This window comes from Ovis aries, chromosome 7 (assembly GCF_016772045.2).
Source record: "Ovis aries strain OAR_USU_Benz2616 breed Rambouillet chromosome 7, ARS-UI_Ramb_v3.0, whole genome shotgun sequence".
Classification (NCBI taxonomy): Eukaryota; Metazoa; Chordata; class Mammalia; order Artiodactyla; family Bovidae; genus Ovis; species Ovis aries.
This window is the reverse complement of record NC_056060.1, coordinates 9979318-10005334: the sequence shown is the minus strand read 5'-3', so window position 1 is coordinate 10005334 and position 26017 is coordinate 9979318. Positions and strand designations below refer to the sequence as shown.

At 42.1% G+C, this 26017-nt stretch overlaps 1 protein-coding gene across 2 annotated transcripts in view; it reads left to right on the top strand.

Moving 5' to 3' along the window:
- Nucleotides 1-26017, top strand: part of ARSB (arylsulfatase B) — a 168717-nt gene that overhangs the window by 25896 nt on the left and 116804 nt on the right. For both annotated transcript variants that reach the window (XM_015096796.4, XM_060418771.1), the window contains exon 4: nucleotides 2162-2369. In XM_015096796.4, coding sequence (XP_014952282.2) covers nucleotides 2162-2369 — 208 coding nt within the window. The remainder of the gene's footprint in view (nucleotides 1-2161; nucleotides 2370-26017) is intronic.

Genomic DNA, 26017 nt, shown 5'->3' with positions numbered 1-26017 from the left:
GAGTTTGGGTGGGACTTGTGTGGCTGGATGAGAATGCGTGTGTTGAGGGGCAGTAGGGGCAGAGCTAAAGCCGTGTCAAAGCTGTCAGTGTTGCCTTTTGAGGGCTGGAATTTGGAATGTCTTCGCATGGAAGTAATGTGCAAATGAAGCCTAGGGTCTCCTTATCATGGTTGTCATTCCATCACCTGCCTCTTATTGAACAGTCACTTTGAGCGTTTTTATTTGGGGGAAAAGGTATTTCTAAGTTCAAGAGGTGAACTGAAAATACTCTCTTGGGTGTCTATTTGAGTTCTATATATGTATACCTATTACTGTTTCACAAGGATGTATAATATATCATTTGAAACATTTTTTCAACAGTAATGAATGAACTATGAGCCAGCCTTCCAGTCTGTGTTCTGATATTCCCCCATTCTTTATGAGATTTAAAAGCCTCAAGTATATCAACAGAATTATGTTCTTTTCCTTGGGTCAAGCCAGTTGTCTCTTTGAGAGTTTTCAAGTCATTAAAGAATTCTATAGGAACACAGTGAAAAGAGTACCTTCAGAAAGACTCGTTAAAAGGAAGAGGCTAAACCTAGAACACCACTAATGTTGAATTCTGTAAATTGATGTCAGAGGTAAAATAGAATCAGTGTTTCACCCCCCTCAGTTTCCAGAAATTAAATTGGTCTTATGGTTCACTTGTTTTCTTATGAAAATATAGACAATGCTTAAACCTCTCCTAAAAGGTGGTCACTTATTTTCCAGCTAAAGCAGAAAGCTAACCCATCTATGGGGACATATCCACACAGTAATATAGGAGTTTCCAATAGGAAATTGCTTTGCAATTAATATGAATTTGTGCAGGCCATAAAGCTTGTCTAAGCCTCAGTTAGCTTACCTGTCAAATGGTTGTAACAAGGTGGTTTTTGAGTACTGCATGAGACAGAATTGTTGGTATTATTATTTCCATTTGTTTGAATCAGAGCTTTCTAGGCCATTTTAGAACTCAAGCTTTTTCATAAAGTTCACCCATTTAAAGTACACAATTCAATAATAAACTCACAGCTGTGCAACCATTACCACAATCTAAGTTTCAAACATTTTCACTGCTCCTGGAAGAAGTCTTGTACCTGTCAGCCATCACTCATCACTCTTCTCCCTCAGAAATCCAGAAAGCTTCAGGCAACCACTAATCTTTTTTCTATCTCCATAGACTTGCCTGTTCTGGACATTTTATATGAATGAAACCATATAAATGTGATCTTTGTGATTGGTTCCCTTCACTTAATGTTTTCAAGAGACATCTATGTTGTAGGATGTATCGCTACTTCATTCCTTTTATGCCTGCATCATATTCCTTTCATTGCTGTAGATTGCTGAAAATATACCACATTTTGTTAATCCATTCATCAGCTGGTAGACACTTTGCTTCCACTTTGGCCTATTATGAATAATGCCACCGTGACCATCCATGTGCAAGTTTGCATGTGGATATATGCTTTTGTCTCTCTAGGGAAATTGCTGGCTCCTATGGTAACTCTATGTTTAACAACTTCAGGAACTGCCAAGTTGTTTTTCAAACTGGCTATACCATTTTACACTCCCGTCAGCGGTGAATAAGAGTTTTAATTTTTCTGCATCCTCTCTCACACTTCTTATTTCCCACTTTTGAAATTAAAACCATCCTAGTGAGTGTAAGAAATGGCAACCCACTCCAGTATTCTTGCCTGGAGAATTCCGTGGACAGAGGAGCATGGTGGGCTAGAGCCCGAGGGGTCATAAAGAGTCGGACATTACTGAGTGACTAGCTTTCTTTTCTTCAGTGGGTATGAAATAGTATGTCACTGTGGGTTTTTTTTTTAATTTCCCTGATGACTAATGATGTTGAGCATCTTTTCATGTGCTTATTGGCTGTTTGTATGTCTTCTTTGGAGAAATATCTATTCAAATTCTTTGCCCATTTTTGTAATTGAGTTAATCAAGTTCTATTATCCAGTTGTAAGAATTCTTAATATGTTCTGGCTACATATCCCTGATCAGATATATGATGTACAAATATTTTCAACCCAGTTTGTAGGTTGTCTGAATATTACTTTTATTAACCAGTGAATCTGGACTTCTCTCTGTATATTTCATGCTTCCAAGCCTAACTGATTTGTGCACATTCTCTTTCCAGCCTCTGTTTCTCTACCTCGCTCTCCAGTCTGTCCATGAGCCCCTTCAGGTCCCCGAGGAATACCTGAAGCCCTATGACTTTATCCAAGATAAGAATAGGCGCCACTATGCGGGAATGGCGTCCCTTATGGATGAAGCAGTGGGAAATGTTACCGCAGCCTTAGAAAGCCGTGGGCTCTGGAACAACACGGTGTTCATCTTCTCCACAGGTAAGTCTGTCAATAGGAAAATCATCTCTTGGCAAAGCTTAGGACGTGATATTCGATAAATGGAATGAAGATAAATTGGAACATTTAGCAGTTCCTTATTAAAATAAATGCTACCTGCAAGAGTGGAGACATGGTAATAATGGATAGAAAAATGTGTCTAAGGAAACAAAGAATTATGAGCCTTCTTCCCTCTCCCTTCAGATATCAAACTATTCTTAGAGTTTACTTGCAAACAAGCTCTCAGTAACTGGGGAAGTGTGAGTGGGTATCCTTCCTATGCAGGGCAGCTGGGCAGTGAGTCCCTGGAGTGACTTGTTCCCAGCAGTCTCTACAGACCAGGCATCCTTTATGAAGAGGACTTCCGCTGGCTCAGGGGTCTCTTTGTCAGTGCCAAGACAGACTGTGACATTATTAAGATTTGTGACATTATGAAAACACTTAAATGGAGCCATTTAAATTTGGGCTAAAGTCTCCAAGTATAGATTTTTTTATATTAAAATTTTCTGACAATAAAGTTATACATGTTGACTATAGAAAAAACAAAATGGAGAAAGAAAATTTTTGAAAATAGTTTTCATTACGGCAAGGTCATTCTGATTTCTCATCTGTTAAGTGTGTGTTTTTCTCCCTCTTCTCATTAGACTCCTTGTTCAGTTGCTCAGTCATGTCTGACTGTTTGCGACCCCATGGACTGCAGCGCTCCAGCCTTCTCGGTCTTCTATTATCTCCCTGAGTTTGCTCACATTCATGTGCATTGAGTCAGTGATGCTGTCAAACCATCTCATCCTCTGCCACCTCCTTCTCCTTTTGCCTTCAGTCTTTCCCAGCATCAGGATATTTTCCAGTGGGTCAGCTCTTCACATTGGTGGCCAAAGTATTGGAGCTTCAGCTTCAGCATCAGTCCTTCCAATGAATATTCAGGGTTGATTTCCTTTAGGATTGACTGGTTTGATGTCCTTACAGTCCAAGGGACTCTCAAGAGTCTTCTCCAACACCACAGTTCAAAAGCATCAATTCATTGGCACTCAGCCTTCTTTGTGGTCCAACTCTCGCATCCATATATGACTACTGGAAAAAACCACAGCTTTGACTATATGGACCTTTGTCAGCAAAGTGATATCTCTGCTTTTTAATATGCTGTGTAGGTTTGTGATAGCTTTTCTTCCAAGCAGCAAGTGTCTTTTAACTTCATGGCTGCAGTCACCATCTGCAGTGATTTTGAAGCCCAAGAAAATAAAATCTGCCACAGATTCCATCTCTTCCCCCATCTACTTGCCATGAAGTGATGGGACCAGATCCCATGATCTTAGTTTTTTGAATGCTGAGTTTTAAGCCAGCTTTTTCACTCTCCTCTTTCACCCTCATCAAGAGGATCCTTAGTCCTTCTTTACTTCTGCCATTAGAGTGTATCATCCGCATATCTGAGGTTATTGCTGTTTCTCCCGGCAATCTTGATTCCAGCTTGTGCTTCATCCAGCCCAGCATTTCGCATTATTTACTCTGTATATAAGTTAATTAAGCAGGGTGACAATATACAATCTTGCTGTACTCCTTTCCCAGTTTTGAACCAGTCATTTATTCCATATCTGGTTCTAACTGTTGCTTCTTGACCTGCATACACATTTCTGAGGAGACAGGTAAGGTGGTCTGGAATACCCATCTATTTAAGAATTTTCCAGTGTGTTGTGCTCCACACAGTCAAAGACTTTAGTATAGTCAATGAAGCGGATGTTTTTTCTGGAATTCCTTTGCTTTCTCCATAATCCAATGGATGTTGGCATTTTGATCTCTGGTTCTTCTGCATTTTATAAATCCAGTTTGCACATTTGAAAGTTCTCAGTTCACGTCCTGCTGAGGCCTAGCTTGAAGGACTTGGAGCATTACCTTACTAGCACATGAAATGAGCACAATTGTACAATAGTTTGAGCATTCTTTGGCATTGCACTTCTTTGAGATTGGAATGGAAAATGACCTTTTCCAGTCCTATGGCCACGGCTGAATTTTCCAAATTTGCTGGCATATTGAGTGCAGCACTTTAACAACATTATCTTTTAGGATTTTAAATAGCTCAGCTGGAATTCCACTATCTTTGTTTGTAGTGATGCTTCCTAAGGCCCGCTTGACTTCACACTCCAGAGTGTCTGGCTTTAAGTGAATGACCACACCATTATGGTTATCCAGGTCATTAAGACCTTTTTTGTATAATTCTTCTATTTATTCTTGCCACTTCTTCTTAATCTCTTCTGCTTCTGTTAGATCCTTACTGTTTCTGTCCTTTATGCCTGTCCTTGCGTTAAATGTTCCCTTGATATCTTCTTTTCTTGAAGAGGTCTCTAGTCTTTCCAATTCTATTGTTTTCCTCTGTTTTTTTTTTTTTTTTTTTTTTTTTAACATAGTTCACTTAAGAAGTACTTCTTATCTCACCTTACTATTCTCTGGAACTCTGCATTCAGTTGGGTATACCTTTCCCTTCCTCCCTTGCCTTTTGCTTCTCTTCTTTCCTCAGCTATTTGTAAAGCCCCCTCAGACCACCACTTTGCCTTCTTGAGTTTCTTTTTCTTTGGAATGGTTTTGGTCACTGCCTCTTGTACCATGTTATGAACCTCCATCCATGGTTCTTCAGGCACTCTGTCTCTCAGATCTAATCCATTGAATCTATTCATCACCTCCACTGTATAATCATAAAGGGTTTGATATAGGTCATAAAGAATCCTTCTGCAATGCAGGAGACCCTTGTTTGATTCCTGGGTTGGGAAGATCCGCTGTAGAAGGGATAGGCTACCCACTCCAATATTCTGGCCTGGAGAATTCCATGGACTGTATAGTCTATGGGGTTGCAAAGAGTTGGACACGACCAAGTGACTTTCACTTCACACCTGAATGGCTTAGTGGTTTTCCCTACTTTGTTCAATTAAACCTGAATTTTGCAGTAAGGAGCTCATGATCTGAACCACAGTCAGATCTGGGCCTTATTTTTACTGACTGTATAGAGTCTCTTCATCTTTGGCTGCAAAGAACATAATCAGTCTGATTTCGGTGTTGACCATCTGGTGATATCCTTGTGTAGAGTCATCTCTTGGGTTGTTGGAAAAGGGTTTTTCCTATGACCAGTCTCTTAGCAAAACGCCGTTAGCCTTTGCCCTGCTTCATCTTGTACTCCAAGGCCAAACTTGCCTGTTACTCTTATCTCTTGACTTCCTACTTTTGCATTACAATCCCCTAGGATGAAAAGGACATCTTTTTTGGTATTAGTTCTAGAAGTTGTTGTAGGTCTTCATAGAAAGTCAACTTCAGCCTCTTTGCCTGGTTAGGCAAAGACTTGGATTGCTTGTTGGGTAAGTCCAACTTTATAGTGTGCATGTATTTTCATTTCACTGCTAATTACAGCTTGCTATGGTTTTATTTAGAATATTTGTATAAATTTAAAAGTGACAATGAAGTAGGAGGTTTCTTTTCTCTCTGTTGGGTTTTGTTGTATTGGTTATACACATATCATGATACATTTTGGACTTTTCCCATGTTTTCCTATGTTCTGGAACACTTTACAGATTGTTTGAAAGATCCTTCTGGCCCCTGGAAGCTTTTTAGAAGGCTTAGAAAAATGATCTCCATAGTTTACATTTTTGCTTAATTATATCTAGGGGGAGTGGGTCTTTAAAATAGTTTAAAATTAATTTTGCCTGAAATACAGTGAGCCCTTTGATCTGAATGCTGAGGTTATTTTTCACTTCAGGAAGTCTTCCTTGTTCCTTATTTTAGCTTATTGCTTTTGTTCTGCTTGATTTGTTTCTCAAAAATGTCTTTAATTAGGAAGTTGAATTACTGACTCAGCTTTTCTTTCATCAGCCTTAGTTTTTCATCCCTTTTCTCGGCCTTCTGGAGCTCTTCTGCATTACCAGTTCGACATTTCTGCAGTTTTAATTCTGCTGTTTAATATCTTCAGTGGAGATTATTATTAATTGTGCTTTTAGTATCTTTGCAATCCTTTCTTTGCCTCATTCAGTTCTTTTTCCTTCTAAGCTTGTTAGTAATAATAATGGCTACTGTTTATTAAATATTTACTGCATGCCCAGGCTGTCCTAGTGTTTCGCCTGTACTTTCTCATCGTTGGTCATTAAAGCTCACAGCAGCCTTGTGAAATAAGTTTCTTTATTCCTATTTTATAAATGAAGAAACCAAAAGTTAGTTAAGTGATTTGCTCAAGACTAATGCTATGGTCTGAATGTTTGTGTTCACCTCAAATTCATATACGATGGTGTTGGAAGTAGGGGCCTTTGGGAGGTCATTAGGTCATGAAGGAGGACACCTCATGCATGGGATTGGTGCTTTCTTAAAGGAGGCACCAGAGAGATCAGTAGCGCCTTCCTCCACCTGAGGACACAGTGAGATGGTGTTGACTCTGGAACGAGAGGAGTCTCATCAGGACGTGACTCTCCTGGCGCCTTGATCTTGGACTTCCCATCTTCCAGAGCTGTGAGAAATACATTTCTGCTTTCTTTTAAGCCACCAGGTTCATGGCATTTTGTTTGCACCGAAATGGGCTAAGAGCCACACATCTCACAAACCGAAGAGAAGAATCCAAGCCCAGATCAACTTGAGGCCGCTGCCTGTTAAATGTACTCAGTTGTGCTTCTCCATGCCATCATTTCCCTTCTGTCTCATCCTCTTGTCCCTGATTTCTGCTTTTTAGCTTTCTGCACTTCTATTCATAGAACCCATGCTTTTCCTGAATCTTTCTCAATAGAGCTTTCCTAAAACCTTCATTTCCATAGTAAATGATTACGCTATATACTCTTCCAAGTATAAGCAGCAGAGGCTCTAGAGTGCATGGCTGTCTCTTGGGCCTCTGGTCATTGTCCCCTGATTAATTCCTTCTCAGATCTGTAGCTTGAGGTCAAGTTGCTGCCGCAACTCACTCTATTTCCAGTGGCCTTCAGGCACTGGGGGCTTCTCTTCTGGCTCAGCTGGTAAAGAATCTGCCTGCAATGCCGGAGACCCCGGTTTGATCCCTGGGTTGGGAAGATCCCCTGGAGAAGGGAAAGGCTACCCACTCCTGTATTCTGGCCTGGAGAATTCCATGGACCGTATAGTCCATGGGGTCATAAAGAGTTGCACATGGCTGAGTGTCTTTCAGTTTTTCAGGCATTGAGTCTTCTACACGACTCTTGTGAACCTGAGTGACCTAACTGGTATTTTTCTCTCTTTGGGCTGCCTGGTTCTTCGGCACCACCACCAGACTCTTCCTGTCTCTATACCTTCAGGGCCTTAAATAGAGTGGCATTTGCCTGGGTAGTGTGCCCCGCTGCCAGGCCCTTTCTTCTGCCCACTGTTCTAGGGAGCTGTGATCTCTAACTACAGATAGAAAGTTGAGGAGGTAGTAATTCTCTGGTCATGTCCAAAATTAGCACCATCCCCTCCCCTCCTGGGCTGCCTTCATCCCTCTTTTCAGATAGATAGGTGGCTCTGCGTCATGAGGCAAGCAGGGTAGACCAGCCCTTGTTTCTTCATTCCAGCTGCACGGCTTGTGGAAATTTCTCCAGGGTTCTCTCTGGCATTTGAATAGATTGTCAGACCTGGTTTCTTACCTTGTAATGAGTTTTCATCTTATTCTAACTCATGACAATGTGATGTTGTTCATCTTATTCTATGTCTGTGTTGCTCAGTGGCCCAGTCGTGTCTGACTCTTTGCAACCCCACGGACTGCAGCACCCCAGGCCTCCCTGTCCATCACCATCTCCCGCAGTTTGCCCACGTTCATGTCTGTTGCACCGGTGATGTTGTCCAGCCATCTCATCCTCTGATGCCCTCTTCTCCTTCTGCCCTCAGTCTTTCCTAGATCTGTCTATGTTAGCAGAATATTGGTTAAGAGAAGCAGCACTAAAAGCTATTAGGAAGATACTATTTTAACTTGTGCCCCTGTTACCAGAGCTGAGCTTTATAGTTATTAAACTCCAGGAATCTTCACACAAGTCTAATCCTGAGTAACATGAGCTAAAATTAGAACTTACTCTGGAGCAACTAGATCATAAATTTAAACTAGGAAAACTGATTCTAAAACCTTTGAAAGCAACAATTGATCACAACATCTTTCTGCAGCTATTGTATATTTATATTAACTCACATCAGAATAACCATTTCCACTTATATTTAGAGAGAGTGTGACTATAAGGACAAACATAATTTGCAGTTCCTCCTCTGGAGACTTCTCTGTGTTTATTGACAATTTCTTTGCCTGAAGTGGAATTTAATAATGTGATTAAAACCCAAGGAAACAAGGCCTGAATCTGGCTGGGTATAAAGCAGTGATTCATTTTTTCCAGTTTTCTCACTTTACTTGACTTGGCACTGCCCTTCTTTCCAAGCATAAAAATACTGGGTATGTTCAAACAAATAAGCGTTGAATCCGATAGTGTCGAAAACCCTGACATACACTAGCTTCTTCGTATCACATGTTATTTAGTGAAAGGGAGAGACAAAGGCATGTTTTCTTTTTAGGTCTAGATGTTTAAGGATGCTTTTAAAAATCTTCCTTTATAGTCTGAAGGAGGCCCCTGAGGCTCCCTCATTCCTTGTTGTCTTCATCCGAGCACTTAAGGTGCAGTCTGCCTTCTGGGGACCACTTGCCCCCTTGGAGTGTTCATTAAAAATGTAGTTGCTCAGGTGATGGCTGCCAAACACTGTGAATGTGCTAAGTGTCGCTGATTCGACACACTGAAGTGGTTAATTTTATGTCATGTGAATTTCACTTCCGTTTTTTAAAAAGGAGTTTCTTAGACTCCAGTATGGATTCTAGATCTGGACCCAGGAATCTCCATCTTTAACAGTAATACAGGTAATTCTTCTTATAGAGAAATTTAAGAACTTTTAATCTAAAGGAACTTATACAAACCCTGGGAATTTAACTAAAATATACATAAATACAGTAATATACATATATTTACCAGAATATATATACATATATATATACATATATATACATATATATATACACATATGTATATATACATATATATACACACATATATATACATATATATATATACATATATTTGCCAGAAACCAACTGGGTTTGAAGTTCAACCTCTCCTAGGTGTTTTCATTTCAGGTAAATGCACCCATTTCTAGAAACAGACTCTTAAAAAAAGTAAGAAAAATTTAAATATAATTTTACTGCATATAAATTACAACCTTGATAGATTAATGACACTCTGTTTACAATGTGTGATTATTAGTGAGTGGCATTAACAAAAATTGCTTATTATAAACATAATATTCTGTTCTTTTTATACAAGGATGACCCTTCTAATCCCTCTTTGATAGAATATGATCAGAGTTCAAATCCCAGTTTTCCTGCCAATTAGTTGTGTAGACTCTGGCCTCAGTTTCATTATCTGTTAAATTCTGATTGGCCAATCACTCATTTATTTACCTGGTCTGTCATTGCAGATAGAAAGATGAATAAGATACGGTTCCAGCCCTTAGGAATCTTGCACTGTAGTGAAGCAGGCAAGCAAATGTACTCTTCCAATGCAGTGGAAGAGTGCCCAGAGATCTCACCAGAGCCTGGGGATCTGGGGAGGCGTTCTGAGATGGAAAGGTTGGCTATGAGTTGGCCAGAGAAGCAGTGTGCAGGCGAAGAAGAGATTGGGCAGCTGAGAGAGAGGACTGTGACCAAGGGGAGAGAGGAGAGAGCTGTCTGTCGGAGGTCCGGTGGGGCTGGAGCCTAGAGTGCAAGGCAGGGATGGCTAGACGTGAGGACAGGGAGTGTGACCTGCAAGTCAGCTCAGAAGAGACCTGTGTACCTGCAGAGGGGAATCACAAAGGCAGCGAAGGCAGTGGGGGGCATTGAAAGGTCTGAAACAGGATCAGATTTTCACCTTGGGATCGGTGTGGGGGATGGTTGGAGACCAGCAGAACTTTGGGGAGATTATGGCAGAGGCTAGAAGGAGGAGGAGGAGGGGCTGAATAAAGGCAGAGGAAAAATGGATGGAGTGGAAAGGAGAGAGTCAAGAAATGCACTGAGAGCTTGAACCAGTTGACTCCTGATACTAGGAAAGTTGATGATTGTGTCCAGCTGCATTTTCAGAGCTTTTGTCAGCGCTGGTGACAGCTTTCCATGGAGCCACCCCCCTTTAACAGGCAATGGGATGCATCTGCAAAGAGCTGGAGAGAGTGCAGCCCGCAGCCAGAGCACCCGTGTGGTCCCTATAGCCATAGACCCACAGTCCATTTGAGACTAGGGCGAGGGGGTCGACCACAGTACCTGAAAGTATGCAGTAATGGTTCGGGTTGTCATAGTTACTTGAAGGTGAAGTCACTTTTGAAGGCCAGGCATCTGTAGTGCTCAGAGCAGCCTTGCACAGTGGAGAAGTGTCCTGACCTGGACACTGGTAACACCAGCATCGAGGAACCCTGCCCACATCCTTTCATTGCACATGTCTGCCTGAACAGGGTAACTTATTCCCAAACCTAAACTTTCAACATTTATTATCTGATCTTTCACAAAATTCTGTGTGATTTAATGTCTTAAATAGAGCAGTAAAGATTCGTAACTAATTCCCCTAGATCTTATGTCCCTTTCTCCCTCGTATGTTGAATTCCCTTCAAAACTGGTCCTCACAAATGGGGAACTCCTTCAGTTTAAATGTACTTAAGCAGTTGGCAGACTTGTGAATAATATAGAAATTTGGTGCCAGGAACAAAGTAATCTGATGCTGGCAAATCAGTCTCACTCGGTTCTTCACACTCTTAACTGCCATACTGACAAAGCTAAGGAAAACCTATTAAGTGAATAAGTGATATAGTGGATCCATACCGACTTTCTCTTTGCAAATGCTTTCAACACAAGTACCGTAGAGGGAGATAACAGCACATAGCTCAAAACTCTGAGACAAGAGCCATTTTATCCCTCACCAGAGGTCATGAACCCACTTCACCTCTTGAGAACTGTCACATTAATGTTCATGCTAAAAGCATGTTGGGGCACTTTAGGATTTTCTTAGTAATAGGTAGTAATGCATACAGATTTGTCCATTATTTTATTGAGCAAAGATAATAATCAGTACATTCCAAAGGCCCCAAGAATGATGTCTGACCTTTGTAAGACAATGCAAACCACTGAATCTGTGATGAACCACTGAATCACAAGCCCAGGGTCTAAGGCAAATATGCTTCTTAATCCCTATGTTTATCAGATCTTTGATGTTTTATCATAATTCAGCTTATATACTATAATATCATGTTATTGATATTATGAATTTATTAGCATGAGAAACATAATCTTTACTTTCACACTTCTATGAGAAGTGGCCATTCCCTGAGTTTATAATTAATGGAAAATATGAATTGAAATCAGCATATTTATTGACTAAATTACAAGCTTTCCAGTGTGTTTGGGTTTACTTTTCCCTCTTGTTTTACACTCCATTTTAAAGATCACATTTAAAATGGACCCATTTTCTATATTGTGCATTTCTCACAAAGTTCATCAAAAGCCAAAGTCCCCTGTGGAGGTGAGGGGAGTATTGGGTTGGACAGGCTGTACTGGGGGACGAAGCAAGGCAACAAACAGAGTCTGCATAGAAAGCATCACGTGGGAGCCACACTCACAGTAGGGCCGAGGGGCAGAAATAAAGTCGTGTCATCCCGCTTACAGACGCAAACAGGCAACCAGAGGATGAAAGAAGGGACTAAGCGGCCTCGGAATCACTGAGACAGCAGAAAATAGAGTGAATTTCAGGTGTGTTGCATCTGGGTTGTTTAAAAATCAGTCTTTAATTATAGATGGAAGATAAAAATTCAGATTTCAAAGGAGGAACCAGTATTTTCCGTTGACAGACAAAAGATGCGCAGTTTGTCTTCCAGCGTGTCATGGGGGTTGACTCTGTAGTAGTTGTTTTAAGAAAACACACACAAAAGTGAGAGTGGCGAAATTTTAGCCACTGAGGAATCCTGTCTAGTTCTTCCCTGTTTTCATCCATGTGCAGGGCTCACCTCGAGGCGGTGGTAACTGCCGAGCATGTGTGCGGAACGTACTGAAACAAGGCATTTGCTCCAGAACTAGGGCCGCAGGGCCAGCGTTCCCAGTGTTCTGTCCCATATTCCTCTCTTTGTGTCGATGCGGTAATTGCTGTGTGGTTTTCCTTAGGCAGCAGAGGAGAGGCTGTGTCTCCTCCCTGCCCAGGAGTTTAAGGAGATGTGCTCTTCCAAGGAGGCCCTGGGAACCAGGGCTGAAGCTCTTTGCGGGAGATAGCCCTGCTGTGCTGGGCCTCAGACAGGCTGCTCATCCTTTGCTTTCAGAAGCATGAGATTTTTCCCCCCACCAGGCCTAAAAGCAATAATAATAATATATTTGAAAAAATCCCCGTCGCTTCTCTTGCTGACTTTGGCAGTTAGGTCCCAAGCATCAACAGAATGTTGTACCCAGAAATCTGCCTTCCAGGCTTGCTCCCTTCTTACAGAACAATCCTCAGCCTCGTGGGGGCTCTTTTTTTATGTTTTCTCAATGAGAAGGTATGTCAGAGATTATTGGCACCACGGGTTTCTTCCTTTCTGGCGGTTTTCTCCCTTAACCAACTGTGCTTTCTAAGATCCCTTTCCCATTTTCCTGTCATGGTATGGGACACATCTAATCAACCTCTCCTGGGGTGGCTGTTCTACGTACACACTGATTTTTTTTTCCTTTATCATTTCTACTCCTGAACACTTTCTTATTTGTGCAGAGTTTTAAAAAAAAGGAAAAGAGCGTCAAAAAACTTACACATTAGAAATGGCACTTACTGCTGTGGAGACTACCAACAAAACCTAAAGCTACATCTGTTTTCAGAACAGCCTGTGATCTGGGACCACGCTGACGCACACTGACGCACACACGTCAGTCAGCGGTGCAGAAGCAGTTGGGGGAGGGGAGACCGGAGTGCTGTGTTTGGACTGAGGATGCTGGCTTTATGGTGCTGCTTCGGCACCCTCCTTTGGTGTCATGTTTGGTTGTTAGAAGGTCCATCTCAAGTCCGGAGGTAATAGGGCAGGCTGGATGGTGGAGTCTGTGGAAAATCCAGTCCCCCCACGTGCCCTGTGTGCAGCACGTGAGACCTCCCCTCTGGGAGTCCCTGAAGGGAGTGGTTTGATTTGTGTCTGGTGGGCCGCGTTCATCAGGCTATCACCAGGTGAGGTCACCTGAACAAGTGTCTCATCATCTTCCTGAAACAAGAATCAGTCAGTTGATATGCATGACTCTCAGTTTTATTTAGGACAATGTGTTGATCCCGAGGAGACCAGAAGCTAAAGATGAGAGGCATAAATTTCATATTCCCTTGGGGGCAAGGTGGGCTTCCCTGGTGGCTCAGCTGGTAAAGAATCTGCCCACAATGCTGGAGACCTGGGTTCGATCCCTAGGTTGGGAAGGTCCCCTGGAGAAGGGAATGGCTACCCACTCCAGTATTCTGGACTGGAGAATTCCGTGGATTAGTCCATGGGGTCGCAAAAAGTTGGACACGACTGAGCAACTTTCACTGTTTCACTATAGGGGCAAGGCAGGGACCAGGCAAGCGTAAGGCTTGGAGAGGTCCTTTCCCATGCCTGGGGCTCTGACATGTACTCTAGAAGGATTTGTATTTATTCCCTGATCACCAGCCTGAAACTGCTTTGTGTGAGGAGAAATGGTACAGAGGGCAGTGTGAATGGCTGGTGGAAGACAGAAAGTCTGGTTCAGCACCGTACCTAGCACAGACCTCAGGAAATATTTGGAGGTGGAGGAGTGTGCATGTATTCGAGATCCAGCAACACACAGTTACCAATGATTCAAGGTCAAGTGGCTGCAACAGAAAGATGAAGTTTGGAAAAGAGCCTCTGGATCAGGGTCAGCAGGAGAAACTCCGTGAGGAGAAAGGATATAAATTAAACTGTGCTTGAATGATTGATAAGATATCGGTGGGTGAATGGAAGCAGAGGGCAGGACGTTTGGGGCATGCAGAGTGGTGTGAGCAGATGAGTGGGGGGAGGAGGGAAGCAAAGGTCTGTTCTGGGCATGTGACTAGGCCAGTCCGCTCTCCTTTCCATTGGTGTTCACAGGGACATCCAAAACCTTAGATGTGTGCTCCTGGAATGTTCATTTTGCTCCATAGAGGGAAAATTATTTAACTTAATTGGTTAGTCATTTAAAACATTTTGACATTTAAAAAAATGGCACATTAAGGAACAGAATACAGTGAACTTTACAGATTTTTTTTGTGTAAGTGTTCAGAATCTCAGGTTTCCACTTTTAACCTTTAATGGAAGAATTTAGAATTCTTAAAAGGAGATCAGCTCCATTCATTTGCAAAAAAAAAAAAAAAAACAAAACAGAAACCAAAAAACTGCCCATTACTCCTTACCTGGAACTTGGGGCAGGAGCTGGGTCTTCTCTTCTGGGAGGTGGGGCAAGCAGTTCAGCCCTCAGCCACAGGGCGGAGGGTTTTGCTTAGCTGTAAGCGAGCCCCGTGTGACACTGGGCACTGTATGTCCTGGATAGCATATTTTGACAGTGGTTGGTGTGGCTCGTCTTAAAGGATGTGCCTCCATCCCACACAGACATGCAGGACAGTATGTCTATATGCAAACGAAGTCCATTCTGACAGCACATTCTTAAGTCTAGTTTGTTCCTAAGTCCAATGAAGGTAGGCAAGGTAGCCAACTAACACAGTTGGCTATATAGTACTGTCCTTAAAAGGTTTATACTACTTTTCACACAAATAATACATTAAAAAACAAGGAATAAAGAAAACGTTTGCAATCTTCCAGTGCAGTACCTTGAAAAGTACAGTAGTCGAGTGCAACAGCTGGCATGCAGTGGTTGGCATCATGTAAACAGGCGAGAAGAGTTATTGACTAGATGGGGGGGTGGGGGCAGTGGTGGAGCTGAAGGATGGTCAGCAACAGGTGATGGGGTGAAAGTGAAGTCGCTGAGTCGTGTCTGACTCTGTGCGAACCCATGGACTGTAGCCCGCCTGCTCCCCTGTCCATGGAATTCTCCAGGCAAGAATACTGGTGTAGGTAGCCATTCCCTTCTCTAGGGAGTCTTTCTGACCCTCGGATCAAATCTGGGTCTCCTACATTGCAGGCAGATTCTTTACCGCCTGAGCTACCGGGAAGCCTAGGAGAGGGAGGGCAAACTGCCGTTTCACTCATGCTGACATTAATGGCGCAGGTTCTGGTTCCTTGCTGGATTCAATTCTATCTACGCTCTTGAAAAATCAGTCCAGTGATATCTGGGTAGTAGCTCTTTTTTCCTCATCATAGGTGACACGGTAGCACTGGGTTGCATTCTGAAAGGTTGCTGTAGCCTTCATGTACTGTTCTGCGTTTGGGTCCTGTGCCTCAAAAACTAACAGTGCTTCCTCAAATAGAACTAACTTGCTTGATCACACATGCGAACACATGCTTACATCTTTGAAAGTTTGCAACTTGAAGGTTCATATGTAGGGACTTACTGTACCTTTGAGCACAGATCTGGTCAATGCATTTTATGCATTTTTTTTCATGCATAAAAATGAATGCAGGGAGGCCTGGCTGCCTTGGTCTGCTGGCATAATGGAATGAAGGGTCTTCAGAGGTACTTCCTGAGTCTTCAATTTCTTTTCCTTTCTCCCCTGCTGGTCCTAAACCCTAAATTCCTATCTCAGCTTCTCCAGCCCCTTTGGCTCCCTGCTCTCCCCAGGTCCTTGGCCCCATGCTGTTCCTTTGTTTTGAGCATGTTTGGGTTGTGAATGTTTAAGCAATTTAGATCACAGACTCTGTTTTTCCTAGGCAAGGGAAAGGGCAAACCCCTCCCCTTCAAAACTGTCTCCCGCTTTCCCGAGTTTTGAGAAAGCCACATGTAGCCTCTCCAAGCCACGGGGGCATCTCAGAGGCCAAACGGGCCAAATTGTTGGTGGGTGAAGGAGCTCCTAGACCTTCCTTTACCATTTCTCTTTTAATTTCCATCTTTCCTGGCACACGTCGGGGTGACTTTGTTACAACTTTTTGCCATAATACCAATCTCTACCCAGTGCTATAGACAGCCTTCTCATATCATGGCCATCCATTCACAAGTTAAAGGAATTAAGGAAATGCCGAGAAGAACTCAGTTAACCTAATGCTAAATGGTGCACTAGCCTTCATTATTTGGAGAAGAAAAAGATCTGGATCTGTGCTAGCCACAGAAGGCTACTGAGCATTTGAAATGTGGTTGATTTGAACAGAGATGTGCTCTAAGTGTGAAGTACTGAACTTCAAAGACTCATTATGAAAGAAGAATGTAAAATAATATCTCAATAATTTTCATATTGATTACCTGTTAAGCTGATATCTTTAATATATTGGGTTGAGCAAAATATATCATTAAATTAATTATAACTCTACCTGTTTGAAATGTGGCCCCTAGAAAAAATTTCAATTACACCTGTGGCTTGGGTTGTGTTTCTGTTGGACAGTGTTGCTCTAGATTGAATCTTTGCAGTAATTAATTCCTCGTGGGAATGCTCCAGGGATTATTTATTGAAAATTTTTCTCTCTTAATCACCAAGCTAAGATGGGAAGAGGACACAGTAGACTGTGAAGTTCTACGAGGCGAGAGCTTGTCTGTTCACCTCCTTCGTTGGAGGCAGGAATGATGAGGCCATTTTGCTTAGGAGGCTCATAAACTGTCTTTGAAGATGTTTCCAGAAAGAGTCTTGACCAATTGATAACATCACTGAAGGAAGGGTATTGCCTCCCAGTGGCTCCCCTCAAAGATGTGATTCATTTAGTTGCCTAAACCAGGGCTTGGACTGTTGAGTAAAGAAAGAAAGCAGTCTTTCTGCTTGAAGTCGATATCACCAGTGGGTCTCAGCGTAGAAATAGACTCATGGACAAGAACCATGATCATCCCTACTACTGTTTTATAAACGCAGGCCGCAACGTGATGGGGGCAAAAGGGGGAAAGAAAGTGTTCTCCTACTGCTCTAAAGAAAACCCCAAATATTCAACTTGTTTGCTGTGGTGCCAGAAGAAATACTGTTACAACATAGAACAAATAGGATTATGGAATCTTGAATCATAATATTATTAAATAGCCATACTGTCTAACGTTTTCTTTGAAATCTTAATCATTAGTACTTATGTAGATTGAAGATGAACTCTCAAGGCCTCTGTATCCATTTTCAGCAAGCTTTTTTTTTTATTCTTTAAGATTATAGAATCTTTTGGGGGGGACAAGTTCACTATTAGGAAGTATTTCTCTATAAAATAGAAGTAATCTTTTCCAAAAAAGAAAAATGTTTTTGTTTGGTTTTTTTAGAAGTGCTTTTTTTTGGTAAGATTTTAATTTTTAAGAGCAGTTCAGGTTCACAGCAGGATGAAGAGAAAGAGAGGGACATTTCCCCATGTCCTCCCTGCCCCGACATGTGTGTGCCTTCCCAATCTTATCAACGTCCCCCACCAGGAACTTTTGCTTCTTAAGGTCTTTAAAGTGTTCCCTTGGTTGTAGCCTCCATTGTCCTCTAATTCTCTGGGGGTAGATGAGAAATAATTATCATCTCTTTTGTAAATAAAGATACAGTCCCAAGGGTTATGATAGGGCTATGACCCCAAGGGAGGTGATTTGCTGAAAACTTGTAGGTGACCAGTAACAAAAATGATTTGAAAACTTAGATCATTTGTTTTGCATCCCAGGTCCTAGGTTCGTAGAATCACAGGGCCACATGAGTACTCAAGTCTTTAGTCCACAACAGAACTTGCTGTTCTGAACAGTGAGGAGGTATGTCTTATTCTCAGGGGTACTTCTTGTTATTAAATTCTATACTGTGCTTTTTTCAATAATATAGTTATTTATACAAAGTTTAGAAAGTTAGAGCAATAAATTGAATTCTTAATCTTGGTACTCTTACTTTCTTCCCAATAACAATTAAAAAAAAAGATTTCAGCCTCTTTGCTGGCTTCTTGGAGGCTGAGTTGCTATGAAGCTATGAAACCTTCATCATCACATTCCCACTGCTTGATTTGCCAGCTCACTTTCTTGAGGAATTTAATCAATCTTATCTCTGTGTATGGCTAAAAACCAGCGGCATTTATTTTCTCTGCAAGCACTTATTTACTTTTTCTCTTAGACGGCTGTCCCTGTGTTGATAATCTTTTCCCCAGTCTTAAAGCACGGATTGATTTTGGAGCTTCGGCAAGATCAGTGGTTCCACTGATTGCAGAAACCATGTTCCTGTGGATTAATGAACAGTCTGTGTAACCATCAACAAGGGATCCTGCTGAGAATTGTAAATGAGAAAGACGTGATGGGTTGTGAGAACCAGGGGCACCAAACCTTAGGACTCAGAAAAGAGCAGACCTAAGCAGTCTCTTCCTTGTTAACTCTTTTCCCAGCCAGTCAGCCAGCCTTTGTTCCTTAATCATTTGGGGCTTGAAAATGTATGGACTCTTGAGAGTGTGTTTACAAGTGACTTTCCTGGTGGCTTAGTGGCAAAGAATCCACCTCCTGCAATGCAGGAGACATGGGTTCAAGCCCTGGGTCAGGAAGATCCCCTGGAGAAGGAAATGGCAGCCCACTCCAGTATTCTTGCCTGGAGAATCCCATGGACAAAGGAGCCTAGCAGGCTACAGTCCATGGGGTCCTAAGAGTCGGACACGAATTATTGACTAAACCACCACCACATGTTTACAAGTGCAGAAATATTGGTCAGTGGATCTTTCCTATACAGTGTGTGAACAGTAAGACCTATGAAACAGGTTGGAAAAGAAAAACGACTTTAAATGTTGACATATCAGGACAATGCTTTGCTTTTAAAGTTACATGCTATTATTTTGACTCCAATTCAGTCTGTTCCCTGAAGTTGCCCTTGTGTTCTGTTACTGTTCTTGGCCTTAGGCAGACATGGCTCATCACAGGAATTTAGTAATGGACTGAGATTTTCTTCCAACTCAAAAGAACATATCAAAATTGAAATTACATGTTAGCTCCAACAGGCTGCCCAAATCCTGGCTCAGTGGCAAAGAATATTCCTGCCAAGGCAGGAGAGGCAGGAGACTCGGGTTCAACCCCTCAAGTCTTCCGGAGGGTCAGGAAGAGCCTCTGGAGGAGGAAATAGCAACCCACTCTAGTATTCTTGCCTGAAAAATCCCATGGACAGAGAAGCCTGGTGGGCTCCAGTCCTTGGGGTCACAAAGAGTCAGACACAGCTGAGCACATGCAGAACAGCTGCCCAAGTCAGGCGACTGATAGAACCACATAATGTGCCAGCAGAGACTCCAGTTTCAGTCAGTACCGAATCCCCTACAGAAAATCAATACAGAATCAATACAGAAAATCAAGATGGCATTGTTGGGAACAGGGAGAAGCTAGGAAGCCGGGTCTGGGCAAAGCCAGGACTAGGGGACTAGGCTGCCTGTAGGACTGGCTTCTGAAGTTGGGACAGAGTCTGATCTGTAATGGACCGGAAGACGTGGCGACCTTGAGGCCCTTCCGGGAGAGTCAGCGTAGCAAGTGGTTAAGACAGAGCAGAAGCTCTGTAATCAGACAAACCTGAATTCAGATCCTCTTGCTACGACTTACTAACTGGGTAACTGGGGCTAAATTACTTTTCTGAGCATCAGTATTCTATCAGTCTGCAAAATGGGAATGATGCTTCCTCATGGGACTATTATGAGAATTCATGTAATGCATTGTGATATCAGGCCTGGTACAAGGAAGGATGAATTCCCTGTGTATGGAACTTTCTTCATCTTAATAATTCAGTAATTATTATTACTATCACTAGCTGAGCTTTCAGTTTTTTGCGCTAGTTGACCAGGACACCGCAGTAGTAATCCCTGGGTGACATGTTGTTGTACAAACACTGTAACTGTGTTCAGGAGCCAAAAGTCCAGGAACTCTCTCTACTACATTTGCCACGTTTCTGTATCTCTAAAACTATTCTAAAATTAAAAGTTTAAAGAAATACATGGGGGCTTCCCTGGCAGTCCAGTGGTTAAGATTTCATGCTTCTAATACAGGGACAGGGGTTCAATCCCTGATCAGGGAACTAAGATTCCACATGCTTCACAATGCAGCCAAAAGATAAAAATAAATTTTAAAACACTAAAAGTTTAAGGAAACACACACACATAAATATCTCTTAATGGCCCATAAAAATCAAATTAGGTAACAGTCTACAATAAACTGAAAGGGGATATCTATAAAGGTTCCATAAGTTTAATTCCACATAAAGGAAGTTCACTTTACTTTAAAAAGTGACAATATGTTGGTGTTGGTAGTTTCAGTTACAAGTAGTACCATCAGAAATCCTTGATGAAAGTGCACGTGAAATATTTAGTTGCTCCATAGGAGATCCCTTTCTGAACAGAAAGAGTAAATCTGTTCACTCAGGAATCTACTCTATACCTCAGTCAAACCTACAGTTAAAAACTATGAATTAATTGTCTTTAGGATTGAAAAGATGCCTCATGAAGCTGATGAGCCAGCATGAGGAAGTGTGGAGACAGTCTGAACTGTGCCTTTCTTTTGGTTTGTTGCATTGTAAGTTTCTAAGAAACTGACTGATTTGGGGCCATATTTGGTTGAAGAGTATTCAGTTTTCCTTGACTTCACTCAACATTGTAGTTTAATTTGCCACTTTTCCACACAGTTACATTCAAAGAAAAGATTTCAAATGGATGTGTATCCTAGCCTATAGAAACATTTCAGTGAAATTAGTAGGTGGGTAGCACAGATAATGACAGAAAAGGGACGATAATTGTAAAATTTGACTTGAAGTTTCTTTGCAGTTGATTGCCAGTCATCATGGAGCTTATGTTTTTCTTGACAAAAATAACTTACTAGCAGTATAGTTAATATAGTCTTTAATTTAAAAGAAACTTTGGCATAATGTATCCTCCCACCCTAGCATGGTGTTAGAGAGCACCTTTGAACTTGAATTCCCTGTGTATGGAACTTTCTTCATCTTAACTGTCCCAGAGCTGATGCCTTGTCATTTAATGTCTCAGCTCACAGTCAGCTCTTCATTTGATGCATCACCTTCTCTGCCCCTTTACTGTCTATCCCATCACAGCGATGGAATGCTTAGAGCATTTATCTCAGTGGGAATTCACGTCTGCTTGTTTTTTTCTTGCTCGTCAAATTAAGCCCTAAGAGAGCAGGGACCTTGTCTGTCTTGTTCATTACCATCTTGTATGCTTGGAACACTGTACACAGTAGATTGATAGTTAAGTTTGACTTTGCAGTGAATATGTATAGACATATATGTATTCAGAATTCCTGGTAGAAAAACAGGCCAGAAAGATCCCCCTTACTGAATGAAAACAAGTAACTATCTCCAGTCACTAAGTCCTTTTCTCCTTCCTTATTCTGTCTCTGATTTCCTTAGACACATATTGACTTTAGGGCATGATAAATGATAAAACTTAATAGGAAAACGATAAATCTCAAGAAGAAAGGTCATCCATGCATCAAGATAGCATTTTATCTACAGAACAAACTGATGTTTTAGCTGCCTTCTTATCTTTTGGCTGTTATCAGTAAGAAAAGAATGACTTGGGATGACCAGGCAGTTTAGGGGTAGGATTCCTGGGGTTGTTATCTCAGTGACCTCTTGTTTTACCTAAACATTCCCAGAAGACAGGCAAGGTTAGCGTTTTACCATAATAACCCAGAAATTCGATCAAATCTTCTCTTGGCTTTGGACTATAGAAAACTCGTCCATGTGCCCAGAGTCTTCTTTGCTCTGGAATGGAACGAACTGGGGCAAAGCTTTCTTTTTCTCCCCAAAGGTCAGGGTGCCTTCATGTAGTTGGCCACTTACCTGCCTTGGAACTTGCATGGAAATTGCAAGCCTCTACAGACCTGCTGAGATCCTGAAAAGAAAGGTTGAGTGTGTGATCTTTATCAGTTATTTTCTTGTGGTTTGTGCCTACGGGTCTGGGGTATTTTGAATTTTGTGGAAGCCATGCCTCACTTGTTCCTCTCATCCAAAACTTCAGTTTCCTATTAGATTATAATGGCTCATTTATCTTAGAGGATATTTGTAAACAATAAATGCTTGTCTAAGAGTGTAAATAGAATCACAGACTAAGATTGCATAAGAGATATAGCAAGCAAATCAACTTCCAACAGACCTGACGGATGTCAGGCTCCATTTGACATCCTCTCTCTTCTTTTCTTCCCAAATGAATGCGGTCTTCAAGTTTAATAGAAAGCCCATTTGACCTCCCCATTACTGCCTTTAAAGGCTTCCCAGGTGGCTCAGTGGTAAAGAATCCTTCTGCCAAGGCAGGAATCACCAGAGACAGGTGTTCTATCCCTGGGTCGGGAAGATCCCCCAGAGGAGGAAATGGCAACTCACTCCAATATTCTTTACTGGAAAATTCTTTGGACAGAGGAGCCTCTTGAACCCCAGAGGGCTACAGTCCCATGGGGTTGCAAAGAGTTGCGCGCGCGCGCGCACACACACACACACACACACACACACACACACACACAATTACTGCCTCTGGGGCATCTTTTCTCTTAATGCACAGAGTTAGCTTGCCTTAGATTGACCCGCACAAAATGCTTTACTTATCCTGATCCTCAATGCAGAGAATCTTTTCTTAGGATCATTGGTTTCCTTTCAGATACAGAATCAATAGAGCTCAGAAAAATCCCTTATGATGTGACTGATGAAACTCAGAGAAAAGAAGCAAAGGGCCTAGATATATCAGCTAGATAAATTGGGTCCATGTTAATTGAAGTGGCAGCAATATTTGGTTAGGTAATTATTGGAGGACTGAAGAAGGTATCTAGGAAATGAATGGGAGACAGAAACCAAACAGACTGCACGCTGATAGGAAAGACCAGATTTATTTGACAAAAAGGAACATGTCTACCAGAATTGAACTCTGCCTCCTTTGGTCTGAAATACACAAGTAAGGAATGATGAGCACACTCAAGAGCTGAAGAAATTAGTCTATTTGTTGGCAAATTACCTGGAAAATTAATCAGTTCCGTTCAGTCACTCAGTCGTGTCTGACTCTTTGCGACCCCATGAACCACAGCACGCCAGGCCTCCCTGTCCATCACCAACTCCTGGAGTTTACCCAAACTCGTGTCCATTGAGTCGGTGATGCCATCTAACCATCTCATCCTCTGTCGTCCCCTTCTCCTCCTGCCTTCAATCTTTCCCAACATCAGGGTCTTTTCAAATGAGTCAGCTCTTCGCATGAGGTGGCCAAAATATTGGAGTTTCAGCTTCAACATCAGTCCTTCCAATGAACACCCAGGACTGATCTCCTTTAGGATGGACTGGTTGGATCTCCTTGCAGTCCAAGGGACTCTCAAGAGTCTTCTCCAACACCACAGTTCAAAAGGAAAATTAATAGGAATGTTTAATATCTGTCAGAAGACGTTCATGAAGTATAACAAATATAAAGTATCTCAGTGGCAGCATGTGATTCTGAGAATTTGGGCCACTCCATTCAGGTGTGTGGGCCACCCTTGTCCAACAAGATGGGGCTTAGACAGAGATTGCTGCAAACATTGAGAGTTTGCTTCGTTGTGTATTTTCTAATAAGTTGGCTCTAAAATGTTACTTTTCTCTCTGAGAAAAGATACTTTCCAGTTCATGTCTTTCTTCTTTGTAAATTATCATTTAACATAACACTTTCTAACCTTTGGATTCCAGGGTAGACTTTACTTATGCAATGTGAAAAGTGTAGGTTGATCAGTCATGTCCACCAGTTTGCAACCCCATGGACCGTAGCCCACCAGGCCTCTGTCCATGGAATTCTCCAGGCAAGAATACGGGAGTGGATTGCCATTCCCTTTTGCAGGGGATCTTCCTGACCCAGGGATTGAACCCAGATTGCATTGCAGGCAGATTCTTTACCGTCTGAGCCACCAGGGAAGCCTCGGTTCACGGGACTGCAAAGAGTTGAACATGGCTGAGCAACTGAGCACACACACACACATGGTAGAAAACTGTAACCCTGTTACAGAGGATAAGCTGTAAGTTATCAATTTTTCTACTACTCAAGGTAAATACTTAACTTTCTATAGCAACCATCTCTCTGATATTAAAAATTATTTCAAAACATGATTTTTAACAATACCAGTCACTTTAACAAATCATACTTTGGATGACTCCAGCTAGAAAAAAGAGGATTTGGTGGGGTTTTCATTTTGCTAAAATTTGGGGTACCTTAATTGAATATTTTGGTATAAATACTTATATCATGGCAGAGATTAATTGTTATGTACCTAGGGTGTGTGGGTATGTGTGTATGGGTGTGTGGGGTGGGGTGTGTGTGGGGGTGTATGTATGGGTGTGTGTGGGTGTGTGTGTGTGGGGGGGTGTGTGTGTATGTGGGGGTGTGTGTGGGTGTGTGTGTGCTGGACTCAGTCTTGTCGGGCTGTTTGTAACCCTGTAGGCTACAGCCCACCAGACTCTTCTGTCCATAGGATTCTCCAGGCAAGAATGCTGGAGTGGGTTGCCATTTCCTACTCCAGGGGATCTTCCCAACCCAGGGATCGAACCTGCATCTCTTGTGACTTCTGCCTTGGCGGGCAGGTTCAGTACCTGGGAGGCCGAGGTACTGGTAGGATGGCAAGTCTGTAAATTTCAGCTCCAAGCACAAATATATATTACTGAGCTTATATTGAAGTATAGACCAAGAGATTCAAATGTGCTTTTGTAAAGTAAATTGATAGAAACCAGTATGTCTGTGTCTCTTCATAGTTGTAAGAAGCATGAGAATTAAATAAATAGGTCCCATCATATAACAGGACAGGAAAACCACTAAGTCCACCTCAAACTGCTGCCTTTGTCCGTGACTCAGCCTATGTGATGATACTCAAAGTGAATTAAAACTACCTGTTAAAAGCCTGGTTCCCATCATGGGTTTGGCTGGCAAGAAAAGGACTGGTGAAGGAGGGGGCATCACTCTGGCTGAGCATGAGACGCCCATGGATCCCACTGACTGCCTGAGTCCTGTCCCTGAGCTCTGCATGTGTTTTTAGTAACCATGGAAAAAAGCATGTAAGTGATCAAAATGATACATTAATTCTTCTTTCTAATACCTAAAATATTCTTTCAGCAAAGCTGCTTTAAAAATAATTTCAGATTGTATGTTTGGTTTTTATCAAGAAACAGGAATGGATAGTGGGATTGTGGATTGATCCCAAGAGAAAAAAGTTCCCATAAAACGTAAGTGCCTTAGTCAGATAGTTGGAGAAGCTCCTGCCCGACCTCTGTTCCATATTTTGAGCTCAAACCTTCCCCTCGGCCGTGTGGTGCCACATTGTCTAGTTGAGAGAAATGTTGCTGCTGCAGTTACTTGAATGGGAGCGGCACTTCCTGACCTGCTGTGTAGGTAAACCTGAAACCCATCCTGGCAAGTATGTTTATTTGCTTTTCCCTGAAATGTGCTGTCCCTTTTTACCTCCTGCCGATAAAAACTGACAGGTCCTTTTCCTGCTAGCCAGAAACAGTGATGGGAACCAGGTGGAAGATACGGCTCTTAGAACGTAGTTTTAATTCATTTTGAGTCTCATAAAGTAGGCTGAGTCACAAGACAAGCTGGGGGCCTCACCAGATCACTCCATGACCTCACTTTCCCTCTGGCAAACCTCTCTCAGTGCAGTAGGGTGATCTCACAGATGGAGTATCAGAAACAGCTTG